The sequence below is a fragment of the Drosophila hydei genome, unplaced genomic scaffold (genome assembly GCF_003285905.1).
Source record: "Drosophila hydei strain 15085-1641.00,03,60 unplaced genomic scaffold, DhydRS2 tig00000358-arrow-arrow-pilon, whole genome shotgun sequence".
Lineage (NCBI taxonomy): Eukaryota > Metazoa > Arthropoda > Insecta > Diptera > Drosophilidae > Drosophila > Drosophila hydei.
In genome coordinates this window covers 201559-216921 of record NW_022045716.1, presented here as the reverse complement: position 1 = coordinate 216921, position 15363 = coordinate 201559, and the positions used below count along the sequence as shown (strand labels likewise).

General features: G+C 35.6%; 1 protein-coding gene across 2 annotated transcripts in view; it reads left to right on the top strand.

The window, feature by feature from the left end:
- LOC111597481 (broad-complex core protein isoforms 1/2/3/4/5) overlaps positions 1-13699 on the top strand; it is a 36978-nt gene extending 23279 nt beyond the window's left edge. The window contains exon 7 of one of the 2 annotated variants that reach the window (XM_023313460.2): positions 12117-13699. In XM_023313460.2, coding sequence (XP_023169228.1) covers positions 12117-12868 — 752 coding nt within the window. In that variant the 3' untranslated portion in view covers positions 12869-13699. Of the gene's footprint in view, positions 1-7372; positions 8091-12116 lie in introns of those variants that run through there. The other variant, XM_023315051.1, reaches the window with a different exon arrangement.
- The last annotated feature ends 1664 nt before the right edge of the window (positions 13700-15363 follow it).

The window sequence follows — 15363 nt, the reverse complement described above, 5'->3', positions numbered from 1 at the left end:
GCTGCCCATGCGGTGGTTGCCGCCCATCATGCGCATGCTTTGGCCCGTGCTGCCTCCCCGCTTGTGGATCGTCATCATTTGTTGCATCAGCATCATCGGCGCGCCTCTTTGTCGCCCTCAGCGTCCGTCAGCAGCGGCGGCGGTGGACGCGGCTCCGGCGGCAATGCGGCCAGCAGCTTGCTAAGTTCGGCGCGTGCCAGCGATGTGACACAGGCCAATCGCTTGCTATTGCCATTGCCGCTGAACGCGTGCCATCGCTGCGATGTGTGCGGCAAGCTGCTGAGCACGAAGCTAACGCTGAAGCGCCACAAGGAGCAGCAGCATCTGCAGCCGCTCAACAACGCCGTCTGCAACCTGTGCCACAAGGTCTTCCGCACGCTCAACTCGCTGAACAACCACAAGAGCATCTATCATCGCCGTCAAAAGAATCACCACTCGTATTTCCATCATAGTAGCGGAGTCGTTGGTCAGGCTGGCAGTCCCGGCAGCCGGCTGCATCAGTCGCTCAGCTCGCTGACCGCTGCAGCCGCTGTGAACAACAGCGTCGCTGGTGGCGGCGCTGGTGGCAATGCTGTGGCTGCTGCGGCGGCTGCCGCTGCGGCTGCTGCTGAGCTGCTGCTGTCGCCAATTGTGGGCGCCGCTGCTGTCGCTGGGGGTACAGCCAGCTCGACGCTGCAGCTGGCGGCGGCGCATCAGCAGCAGCAGCAGCAGCAGCATCATCAGCAGCAGCAGCAGTCGTCGCCGAACATAGTCAAGCCGTGCATAGATTTCTTATAAGATCAGCATCAACTTTTGCAGCAGCTGTTCCATGTTGCGCTCAACAACTCAGCAGCAGCAGCGGCGGCAGCGTCGGCCTCCCAGCCCCAACCTGGCGACTATGTCGGGCAGCAGGTGGGTGCCACGCCCACGGTTGACCTAACACAATTAGATCAGGGAAGCAGCGGGGTCTATGCGGCGGCGGCAGCAGCAGCGGCAGCTGCGGCGGCAGCAGATGGTGGAGTTGCAGACTTAAGAGCCCTTCATCTGCACCAGCAACAGCAACAGCAGCAGCAACAGCAGCAGCAACAGCAACAGCAGCAGCAACAACACGGGCACTTGGCCCATCTCCACCCACACTCCCACTCCCTTGCACATCCACATCAGCATCCGCACCCGCATAGCCATACCCATGCCCAGCACCATCATCGCTATGAACGAATGAATTTATTAGACCAATAAGCATAACGCTAAAATGTATGCTACATAAATGGAGCGATCGGTGAGCTCGTCTACACACACACTCATAGAAATTCGGAGAACATTGAAAACAGACACACATACACACACAAATGCGCGCGTGCGCCAGAGCGGATAACGGCGAGCCGATAGCGGAGAATCTAGTACTGAATGCATACATTAAGGAGGAGAGAGCGGATGAGCCAGTACTGAATGTACATATATAGACATATACGCACACACGCACACACACACATGCACGACTGCATACACTTTGGATCTCAACATGGCGGAAAACTGCAATAAAAAAAAAACAAAAAACTGTTTCGGCAAATAACAACTGAAATCGAACAACTAAGCGAAAGAAGGAGAGGAGGAAGATGAAACATGTTTAGGCAAATGAATGAAAAAACTGTGATTTTTTACAAAAACTTGATTATAAATATAAAAAGAAAACCTAAAATGAAAAGAAAAAGGGGGAAAAATAACAATTTAAGTCTTTGATGAGGATGCGCGATAAAAACACAAAAAAAACGAAGACATTTTTTTTTTATTTTTTTAAAACGGAAATTGGCAAAGCCAAAATGCAATAGCGTGAGTTTTCTTTTAAGTGTAGGAAAACTGAATGAAAAAATGAAGGAAAACCAGCGAAGCATAAAAGACTGTTAACCAAACAAACAATGAAACAGACAGAACAACACACACACACAAATACACAAACACACACGCGCTGTACTCATCCATCAGAATAATAATAATTTACCTCTTGAGTATTAATCATGTTATCCGCAACACTCACAAGACAGACAAACAAACAGGCAGACAGATAAGGTCATAAGTAAGGCAAGAGGAGCCCACATCAAAGAGAACTACATATATATGTATACAGATGGATATATATGCTGGAATCGGGTTGATTTGCCATTTTATTTGCAGCTTTCGTATTCCTAGATAGCATACAACATAATGAATTTTGTATCTCGAACACTGCTTTACAACACTACTTACTTACACTACTTTACAACACTAGTTACTTTAACACTTTCCGTTTTGACAATACTTGTTGCTCGTTGGCCGGCAACAGCAGCACATGCAACATGCAACATATTAACTAACATTCAATGTACAACAAACTATACATGCGTATGCTCGATATATAAATATACTTCTTTTTTTTAAATACATATATATATATATATATATATATATATATATATATACATATATATATATATATATATATCTATATATATATATATATATATATATATATATATATATATATATATATATATATATATATATATATATATATATATATATATATATATACATACATATACAAATATAATTATGTACCACTCGTAGCAGTGTAAAATCTAATCTTAAGCATATAAGCATAACTATATGTGAGTGTTTTTTTTTTGTAGCTATAAACTGAAAAAGAAGAGAAAAAGATGGAATTAATAACTATGCATATGAATGCAATACATAAATAATAATAGAGAGGATGTATACATCAATACATCATGCGTACATACATCATATGTACATATATGTTAACGTACAACTAAGGCATTAATCGATTTTCAATTAATTCTAAAATTACACAGCGAGAAAAAGCTATGTATAAGTTGCACATCAATCTATCTAAAGTCAAGAAGGGAAATTGTATATGGCTCTGCATATACATATATATGCAGCGACAGGTAGGGATTTTAGCCTTTCATCATCAAATTGATTTGAAAATAAACCAACCTTTTTTTTCATGAAATAGTAGTTGACTTTTGACATAGGTTTTTTATGTTCAAAACGGATAAAGTTAGAAGGACTGATAGTTTTTAGGCACAGCCAATGGCAAATTGCAAATTAATCCAAAATTATTGTAAGATCCAAATTATTTTGAGACTTATTTTTTTGCGTGGTTTGGAAAAAGAAGAATAAGCAGACGAAGTTCAAGATTTTGAAGAAGTGGGGCAATCTAATTGCTTACCCCTTTTTTAGTAACTACCAATTGGCACAAGCACATAGGAGATATATTTTGTAAGGTTACTAAACTCATTGCAACTCGGAAACGTATAATCAAAAAGAATTTGGACTTAGCGACGTATTTATTAGATTTTCATTTGCATTACATATTGATTTTTAAAGACTGAACTTTTGAAGTATCCTTAAAACAAAAACGAAAACAAAATGAACATGAGAATGGCAATTAAATAAAGATGAAAGAGAAGTAAAAGGTAACGAATGGCATTATTGCTAAGCGTGCAATTTCGTGGAGACTTTACATCATTTGACCACACATACGAATATATGTAAATGTATATGAGTTATGTATGCATCAGCTGATGTACAGGCATACAACATACATACATACATATAAATGAATATGTAGACCGTGTAGCGAAATTTTATTTTTTATGCATTTTTACATACATATACATACATACATACATACATACATAGATACATAGATCCATAGATACATCTATGCGAATGTAAATGGTACTCGTTAAGAGAGTGAAAGGAAGTTTTTTTTTGGCACAACGAAAAGTCTGAGAAATCTTTTAATTTATACATACATATGTATATATACATATATATATATATATATATATACCCAACTGATGTTTATACTAGACTACTATTCTCATTATTATTATTATTATTATTATTATTAAATATATACGATTATAATTCTTATTTTGTATACCAAATTTGATGAACGCAAGTTTTTAGGCATTAAAAATAAGTTTATAAAAGAGAAAAGAAACTTCGATTGCGCAGCAATGTGATTGATTGATTGATTGTTGACTGATGGCTCAACCATTACAGCCTTATCGCAAGATATATATATATATATATATCTATATATATATATATACATATATATTTATATTACTTATTATTCTGAAATTGTGTCATAAGCATTTCAATTGAATTTTTTTTTTCACTTAGCAAATGTCCAAAAACAACAACAAAAAATAAAAGAAAACAAAAAACAAGAATGTAAATATCTATAATAGAGATTAACTCAAGTAACCCCTAATAACTAGAAGTTTTATTTACAACAACAACATCAACAATAAAAAATAAGACAAATGCATACTTTGAATACAGTTTACATACCTAGTACATGTACATGCTATGTACATATATATATATATATATATATATATATATATATATATATATATATATATATATATATATAATACTATTTGCACAATGCTCTCCACTTTAAATGTTGTTTATATTATCATTAAACGATGCATGGACAGAGAAACAGAAGTAATCCACTTATTCAATATATTTCAATATTTGTATTATTATTTATGTTAACAGGTTACACCATAACCAATAAAGAAATTACACAGTATTTAAATTTTGAGCTAATCCAAGCAAAAGCAAATACCACAAGGCACCAAAAAGAAGAAAGAAACCCAATTAAGCATATAAATAGCATATAGCGAAGGGCGACAGCAACATGCTAACATTAACAGAAGCATTAACCGTAATATTAACTTTAACAGTAACAGTAATAGTAACAGTAACAGTAACATTAACAGTAACAGTAAGGGCAAGGCAAACAATAGCAAATAAAATTGGTACAGTTATGTTTCTCTAACTCAAAACTTCAAAACAGTTATGTAAGCTGCTTTCCAAAGCCAAATTTAAAGAACCCAACACAAGTACATATATGTATATATATACATATATGTATTTATGTATAATTATTCAATGAAACATTAGCTCCAAGCCGCACTCTCTATCATATATATAACGCTTACAATAAACTACAATTACAGTAATACATCCAATAGAGGAAGCAACTACAACTTAAATAGAGCAACAGTAACTAACGACAGCAACAGAACAAGATATCATATTCTACTACTTGGGTATAAACGTAATCTACACACATAATATTACATTCAGTAAAATGTTAAACTCAAACTCAACCAAAAGGCAATTAGCGTGCGAGCACAAAAGTGTTTGGGAAAAAATATATAAAAAGTAGAACAACAAATTTCATAACACCAACAGTAACAGTAACAGCAATAGTAACAATAACAGCAGCAGCATCAGCAACCGTAGTAGTAACAGCAATAGTAACAATAGCAGCAACAATAGAAAATATTTGTTCTCTGCACTCGATTGCCAACTCAAAGAATAAATTTATATATATATACATATATACTTTATGTATCACAGACAAAAACACAAATATAGTTGTATCAATGAATAAAGTAATAAAATATATATATATATATATATATATATATATATATATATATATATATATATAGCAATAAACTAACGAACGTTACTTGGATTCATTTACACGCATTCATCTCTCAACTACATTCGAGGAAAACTTGAGTTTCTGCATCCGTTCAAACTTAAAAGCTAATTCACAGCATTTGTAAATATGATAAATGAGATAAAGAAAACATATTTCGATGAAGTCATTTAGTGAATGGGAAGCGCAAAAAATAAGTATATGAATTTCGATTAAGGAATAAAATGAAATAAAATAAATTTTTATGTAAATGTCAAATAGACGAAACTTAAGTAAAGAGAACAGAAAAGAAAGAAAGAAAATAAAAACCAAACTCAAAATGAAAATGAAAATAAAAAATCCTTTAATTCACACAAATTCGTAAAGATTATAACGAAAGAACAAATTACAGAACAAAAAATGAATATGAAGGGAAATGAAATATTTTCATAAACATAAAAACAACAAACAATGTGTTATTATTTAAATAAAAATTGAATGTGTACATAAAACGAAATCTGCTTTCAATTCAGCTCAACTACCGCTTGGGTGCACACATACATATATCTACGCATATGCATATATGTGTGCTGTTGTTGTAGGCGGTTAGATCAACGGACGTGAGAGCAAATCGTGTTGCATTCCGCTTTAAGTTTAAGTCAGCGAAATGTGCTTTTGGGCTGGGCTTAGCTAGATCGACTGTTCCCACTGGTCCATCAATACCAGCGGCTACCTTACCTTTCTCTCTCTATATATCTGTGTGCGTGTGTGTGTCAAGTGAGTTATTGCCATGTCTACGTACAATTGCCATACATACCCAATACATATGATCATCCCAAGGTATACATACACCACCTCTCTCTCCCTCTCCCTCTCTCTCTCTCTGTTGCTACTTTTCACTCTTTTTCTGTCACTTTGTGTTGTATGCGTATGTTTATACACAGACAGGGTACACAGATACATAATCGTACAAATACCATACATATATATATATATATATATATATATATATGTGACAGCTGCACTAACACTAAGTCGAATCATTTTACGCTCATCTATGTTACTATGTCTCTATGTCTTTCTTGTTCAAGTGAATGGTGTGCGCAGAGCCTAATCTAATCCATTGCACTAAAACGAGTTATTCTTAGTCTAGAACTTCTCCACATTCCATATTCATGCCACGCCTACATCGTGCTAAATGAATTTGTTGGCCCCACTGCCCCACTGCCCCACCGTCCCACGTCCCGCAACTTCCACTTCAAACATATATTTTAAGGTACAATAATAAATATTTTAATTATAATTTAATGATTTACATATTTGAATTTGTTATCTGTGTTATCTGTGCAACTTGTATGTAAACAATGAATATATGAATATATAAATATATATAAATGTATATATATATATATATATATATATATATATATATATATATATATATATATATATATATATATATATATATATATATATATATATATACGTATTTGCATATAATATTTGAAGCTATATTTTTATTTTTTGTTCTGCAATTCAAGCCATATACAAAGGAAAATGTTTATACACGATATATATATATATATTAAGGTCTTTATATATATATATATATCTCTACTTATGCCCAGTATCATATACATACCTACCTACACACATCCATACATACACATACAACCAATAACTTAATCCTTATAATAAGTTTAAGCCAAAGTCCAAAAGTAATATAACAAAAAAAGACAGAGAAAAATAAATATAGCAAATGAAACGCAAATACCTGAAAGAAATATCAAGCAAACCATAAATATATAAATAAAAAAAACACCTATATATATCAATATATACAAAAACCATCAAACATCCAAAACCAATTTACAGGAAATTCACCCAAGAAACTGTTCTCATGCCAACTGTGCGGTAAGCTCCTCTGCTCGAAAGCCTCGCTTAAGCGCCACATTGCCGACAAACATGCCGTGCGACAAGAGGAGTATCGTTGTGCCATCTGTGAGCGGGTTTATTGCTCTCGCAATTCTCTAATGACTCACATTTATACCTATCACAAGTCACGGCCCGGCGAAATGGAAATGAAAGACATTAAGCTATATAATCAATTCAATTCGTCTATCTGAGACTTAACATCCATGTCTGGGTTAACAGCAACGACAACAAAAGCAACAGCAGCCACAGCAGCAACTGCAACTGCAACTGCCATAACAGTTGTTCAGAGTGCGAAAAAAGCCATGACAAAATATCAAAACAAATATCTTAAAACTAAAATCAATGCGAATCAATTTCAGTCGAATAACAACACCAACAACAGCAACATAACTATCGAAGATATAGAATACGATTATATGCATCAGCAACAGCAACATGCAGCAGTGTTGCCACACGAACAACATTACATACAAGAAAGACAGTTGATGACATTATACGATTACTATTTACAGCAGCGTAGTAGGGCGACTAACGGTAAAAATATATACAACTAAACTTTAACTAAAATTAGATGACTCGAAACTTAAACTTAAACTTAAAGCAATGCCATTCTGTAGTGATACAACAAAACGAAAACGACAAACAAATAATGTCTCTATAATTTACATACTTACATTAACTATACATACATACATATACATTATGAACAAAAAAAGAAAAGAAAAAAGACATTTAGACTCTAAGCTAGACATAGTTGACACTTTAGTACTCTTTTTTATTAACGTAGCGATGTACGTGATCTACATCTAGTTGACCTATTGCTGATGTATCTATGTAACGACTCATGCCTATTGGACCATTTACACACAAACTTATATGACAGTTGCTAGGCATATGCGGCGGCATTATTAGCTGTATGTGCTAGCTGCAACTGTTTATACTCTGTGGCCTTCTTTATACCTCATACAACGTACTTGTAGTCAAATTTTGTTTGTTAATACTTAATACTATGAATTTTGATTGATGCTACAGTGACGAACTCGTAGCACATTGCACAAGTTGCCTTTCTAAACTAACTCGTCGACTTTTCCAATTGACTTTGACTATACAACATACACACACACACGCGTACACGCACACACATACTGACACGCTCAAATTAGATATATAGAGAATCGCTATAAATTAATAAATATATATATTTATAACATATATATAATATGAAATATAAATGAAAATAATAAAATAAAAAAATGCCAATTGCCGTTGAACTTGTGATTAGTGTTATAAATGCTGAGCCCGCTCTACAACGAGAACAACAACGAGTACAACATCAACAAGAACAACAACAACTACAACAACAACGGCCAAGCAACCAAGCCGCCAAGCAACCATGCCGCACATACATACACAATTTGCCGATTGGAGCTAGAGAGCAATGTAAAGCATCCAAAACACCCCCAAAAGTCTTACCATCAAAATGGAGAGATCTGAGCTGAGCTGAGCTGAGAGTTCACTTCACAGACTTGAAGCCAACGATAAAACGTGACTGCCACAACTTTAACTCTCCCGGTACTCAGTATCCGCTATCCGGGCGTACCCAAACGCTTTATCCCGGTACTCCCGGTTAGTCAGTCTTGCTAAAGGTTAGCCCAACAACTCTTAAACTACATTGGTAGCAAAAACAAATTAACGAGAAGAAACGTAGTTAGTACATAAAAAACATGCTCTGTCTCTGTCATGACCTCTATCTCTCTCTCTCTCTCCCTCTCCAGTCCCTCCTCTAACATACACTACCTCGCTTTCTATCTGTCTCTCTCTCTCTCTCTTTCTATATATATATATTCTTATATATATGTATATCCCATCCTTTCTATATATCCCACACACACACACTCTGTCTCTCTCTCTCTCTCTCTCTCTCTCTGTTGCCCTTAGCCTCTATATATATACACATATATAGTCTCCAGTCTGTAAAAAGTGTATCTCTCTCTCTCTCTCTGTATCTCTTTCTCACTACACAACATTTATCATAATATATATTTATATATATCTACCAGTTGATAAATAACTCTTACATGCATATATGTAGAGAACGTTCATCGAACCATTTTCGATAGTTCGATATATCGGAACTGTAAAAAGTATTCACGCAATTAGATTACCAAATACAAATCAATCAATATCTGCAGCTTGTTGGCAAACACTTCGGTACTACATCTCGCTCTGGCCTCTCTCTCTCTCTCACCACACACTCTCTATCTATCTATAACTCTGTCTCTATCTCTTTCTTTATTTCAGCATAAGTAGAAGAACTCTTTCTCTTTCTCTTTGTCGCCTCCTGCTCCTACTGTAGCTGTAGCTATACACTACATATATTGGACCTATACAGTGTCCATCAACATCTTCGTGTATGAAGTCTCAACTCTACTACTTACGCACCACTCTCTAAATATATACATACTCTGTACATCTGTTTTGGCTGACCGATTGCATTCAGATCTAATGGTTTCTATATAGCTGAAATTAACTATTAGAGCTCGTCTATTCGGTTTAGCATTTATCCCCTCTCTCTACACTCTCTCTCGACTCTCTCTACTCTTTCTCTACTCTCTCTCCTCTGTCTCGACATAAATAAATATATTTATATAAGCTTATGTAGTTATGTAGCGAGCACAAATAACGAGAGTCTTTCGAAAAGTTATTCTTCTCAGAGACTCTTTGCTTTACTCCTCTAAGAGTATATGTATATATGTATATTGATTTCATTAACACTAACACATCTGTAAAGCTAATCTATCATCTGCATAGATCTATATATGCATACGTACCCTACTAGCTCTCTAGCTCGAGTTTGTCTGTTGCTCTTAAACCCGTTTGATCGAGTCTTTATATCATTTCTATGCCCTACAATGGATCATACCGTAGGATGTGTAAGTACTCGTTGACCCGTCCTTCTACTCGCTCTCCTCTCACTCTCCTCTCTCGCTTCCTTCTCTTACACAACTTTGCTGTCTCTGTGCGTTGCTGCCCTTCCCCAAGGACTCTACTCGAGAATTGTTCCCCAACGTTGATCTCTCTTCTCTCTCTATGTCACTTTCTATCTCTACCACTTCCGTCTCACTCTGTCATTGCCTAATGCTTCTCGCTTTGAATCAACTGTACAAAATAAGCTATCATAACCAATGAACCAATAAATGAGTAAATATAACGAGAGGCGAAAGCAACGCGTTATATAACCAAACATTACCTACTTAAGTGCTTGTATACTTCATTTTTCTTTTTGGTAAGTTTGCGTCATTATCGAATATATATAAAAATAAACCAACTCTGATAAATACTCTCTGTCTCTCTCTCTCTCACTCTTTCTCACTCTCTCTATCTCTCTCTCTACTACTTCTACTACTTATTACACCATCAATATATGAATATAAATTTGTATATTGAGTTAGGCAAAAAGGACAACATTTCCTCGGTTAAGTGAGGTGTGCTCGAAAGGTTCACATGCCTATTAAACCTAAACATGATCAACCAGATAAGCATACTCTTTGAGCACACCTCGCCCATACATACACTATCATGCAGCAGCTGACTGTTGCGTTCAGTTCAGTTCTTAGTTCCATTTCCTTTAATAACAATTATTTCCGCCTTAATTTCGACGACACATAAAAAATATAAATTGAAAAAAAAAAACCAAAAAAAAAAAACAAAAAGTTATTTTCATTGCTTTTCCTTTGACAACTTGCTTTTTGCTTTTGCTTACCTACCTAATGTCTAAGCATGTGCATTGCGTGGCTTTACTTGTACATACATACATACATACATGCATATGCATTTGCTTTTGTATTGTTTTTGTTTGTTGTTTGTTTGCCTGTTTGTAAAATTGTAAAATTGTAAAATTGTAAAATTGTAAAATTGACTTGCACGTTCTCTGTATGCACATGTACTGTATCTATCATTTGTATCTAGCTCTTATTTTCATTGTACAGCTTGTCAGATGCGAAAGGTCAGCTCAACGACTGAGAACACCTCGTATACTGAAACATGCATGCACTCTATACAACTCTCACTTACCATCGTATGGGCAAAGTGACCGTAGTTAATGTTAGTTTATTTATGTATCTATAGACAACCCCAAAAACAGTTACGTATTAGCCAAAATTTTATGCATATATAAACTATAGTTATATATACATGTATATATATAACTACCTTTACTGTTATCTATTCTGTTGTACAAAAAAAAAACAAAACAAAAAAAAACAAATCTGAAGTTTCTTATTTGAATTTCTTATGCAAAAATATTCGAGGAAACCTCGTTTTTCGGTTCTTGAGTCTGTAAAGCATATTGATTCTATTTAATAACGCTTAACCTACTATCTTAAAAACAATTAAAGCATATGAACCTAGGAGATAAATAAAATATTATATATATATCAACATTTCCCTATTCCTATAAAAAAAACATATATACATTTAAAAAAAAAACAACTTGTATTTTCACCTTTTAACTTTGCACTTTTAGTTTCATTTCCTCAACAAGAATCGCAAAAAAAAACAGTTAAGAAGAGAAAAGATAAACTGTATACATACATGAAATGCTGTGAGATGTGGTTTGACTTGCCTTGACTAATATGTATATATTTCTATATCTTCTATCTATGTCCTCTCTCTCGACATGAAGGAACGCTCAATATAAAACGATCCGCGGCCAATTCGCCAACCAGTTCTACCTCATCGCCGCCGTCGCCGTCCAACGCGTTGACATCGCCGACCTACTCGCTAAATGGCAGCTTAGCTGCTGCCGTCTATCATCTGCAGACGTCGCCTCCTCGCCCGGGCAGCGGCGGCGGCAACGGCAGCGGCAACGGCGGGGGCAGCAACCTCTGCTCGCCTTCAAATGCCAACGTGAACAGCAACAGTCATGGCAATAATATTAGTCCAGCCAATGTCAATGCCAGTGCTAACCTCAACAACACATCCACCTCGCCGCAGTCTGGCAATGGGGGTGTGGGCGTTGGTGTCGGTGTTGGTGTTGTGCCAGTGCCACCAGTGCCGCTGCGCATGCCGCCGCCAACCAGTGGCGGGATTAATGAGCCGCAGGAGTGCCCCTACTGTCGACGCACATTCTCCTGCTACTACTCGTTGAAGCGGCACTTTCAAGACAAGCACGAGCAGTCCGACACGCTGTACGTATGCGAGTTCTGCCACAGGCGATATCGCACCAAGAACTCGCTGACAACGCACAAGAGTCTGCAGCACCGTGGCTCGAGCGGCATGCTGAAGCGCCTGCTGAAGACGTCGGCCATCAAGCATGGTCTGGTCGGCGGTCATCATGCCCATCCGCATCACCATCATCACTCGCTCACGCACTCGCGCAGCAGCCTCTTCGACTTCAAGAGCGAGCTGGGCCAGCCCCCACCGGGCATACAATAGGATCTACGTTGGAATGCAATTTTTTAGAGAATTACTGTCTAGAGACCAGCTACAAATACTTCGCCCTCCCCCACACGCCCAGACACCCAGACGGCCCACACGGGCATCTGGCCACACGTCTTTCATAATTTTATAGATATATTTGTGACAACGAGCCAAAGGCTCCCCGCAACACACAGGCCACTGTTCGTGCTCACATTTAGTTATTAGAGTGACATCTATTTTTTTTTTATCTATATATACATATAAATATGCATATTCTTAGTTGTATCTGAGTTAGAAGTTAATTTAATGTTATTCAATTGGTTTTGTATCTTAAAATTATGCTCTCCAACTACTTAGTAGTTGAAGCAACGTGGATGACAGGCGCAAGCAGGCGCGGAATGACGTTGCTTCATGTGCAATACCTCAAAGCAAACAAAAGGAAATAATAATCAATAATCGTTTACGCACGCGCATCTAATATTTGGGTAAATAAGCTGGCTTAACTATAATTTACTTTAAGCACACATTTGCTTAGCTTAAGATCTATTAATGTGACAAACAACAAACCACAAACAGCAACAGCAAACAACAACAAAAGGAAAGAGAGCGAAGGACTAAACCAAGCTAAGAGCTAAGCAAATCAAATTGTGTTTTGGGCAGACTTTGGCAGATGCGTATAAAGTAAATCTACATAACATATCAGGGCGTATACGCAATATTCCCAAGACAGCTCAAGAAAGCGTGAAAGTAAAGCGAAAGCGAATTGCTCAGAGCTCGATACTGCCCAAAACATTTGCCTTAGCAATTTTCTTGTTGTTTTCTTATAAATTCGGTGTTTTTTTTTTTTTTTTTAGCTTTAATTTTCGTTTAAAAACAAACAAAACAAAAATTCTCTTAAAAGTCATATTCCATACGAAAGAAAAAGAAAAAAGAACAAGCAAGAACGATATGGCAAGAAGCTGCATTTTTTAATAATATATGTATATCTATATATATATATATATATATATATATATATATATATATATATGATTGAGCATAACGTATTAAATGATATGAATATATATATATATATATATATATATACCTATATATACATATGGATACATAACTAACACAGGAATAAAAGTAGAGAGAAAAATGATGTAAACAAACAAAAACACAAAGTAAAAACGTTATCAGGGATTAAATATCAAGTATTTAGAGTTAAGCAACTTTTTTTTTATATATATATATATATATATACATACACACAGCCACACATAAATATATATATATATAGAGTAAATCTAAGACGAATAAAAGAACAGAATTGAAACAAACATATTAAAAACAAAAAACAAAAGAGACAAACATACGATATGTATTTACATACAAAGCAAATTGGCATTTAGGCAGTCGCATATATATATATACATATTACGTATATGCATGTGTGTGCATAGCATGCGAACGCATGCACACCCACACACCTACACACAAACATACATATGTCTATTTATACAAGCCGCAGACAATTTTTGCATATGAAACAACAACAAAAACCGCTAACTAACTCAGTGATTTTCTACCAGTGAAGTACAAATATTCAGAAAATTTAAAGAAATAAATAAAAGAAGAAGATGATGGTGAAAGAAAAAGAAAAAGCCAAAATTAAGAAATTAAAAATAATACAAATATCGAAAGTAAACGTAAACGTAGAGCACAGCCAACAACTGAAAAGCAGATGAAAACAAAATTACCTTGAGATATATACAGATATATATGCATATATATATATATATATATATATATATATATATATATATATATATATATATATATATATATATCTTTCTATCTACATTTACATATTACATATTTTTGAAACACTCGAAATGAAAATGGACAGAGAACAGCGAAATGAAGGAAATGCTAAGTAATGAACGCGCAGCAGATAGAAAAAAGTTTTAAGAAAAGAAAAAAAAAAAACAACAAAAAAACTGTACAAAAAATTGTCAAACATTGTTATTTGCACACATATCCAAAAAAAAAAAACAAAAAACTGTCTCAGGAATTTCTCACATAAATACAATTTTTTAAAAAATTTATATAAGATTAAAACATACATTAAGGAACAAAGTTCTACTTAAAAAGAAAAACAAAACAATTTTCAAATGTATGCGACATATTTTGATGTAAGTAAGAAGAAGATGAAAAAGAAGAAGCAGAGAAAGATTATTCAGTTTAGCAATAGATGAGATGCCAAGGAGCGGCGAGTAAAGATGACAAGTGAAACGGGTCTTTTGACTAGAAGTTGCTCTCTAGTCGTATCCTTACCATGGAGGCTGTCTAAGTCAAAGCAGCCAATCAGCGTGCATCCACACATACATGCATACATATATATAATGTACATACATGCATATGTATGCTTATGTAGCTTTACGATCTATCTGTCTATTTGTCTGTCAGTCTGTCTGTCTGCCTGCCTGCCTGACTGAAGGCAAAGAGTTAAACCATATGCTACCTCT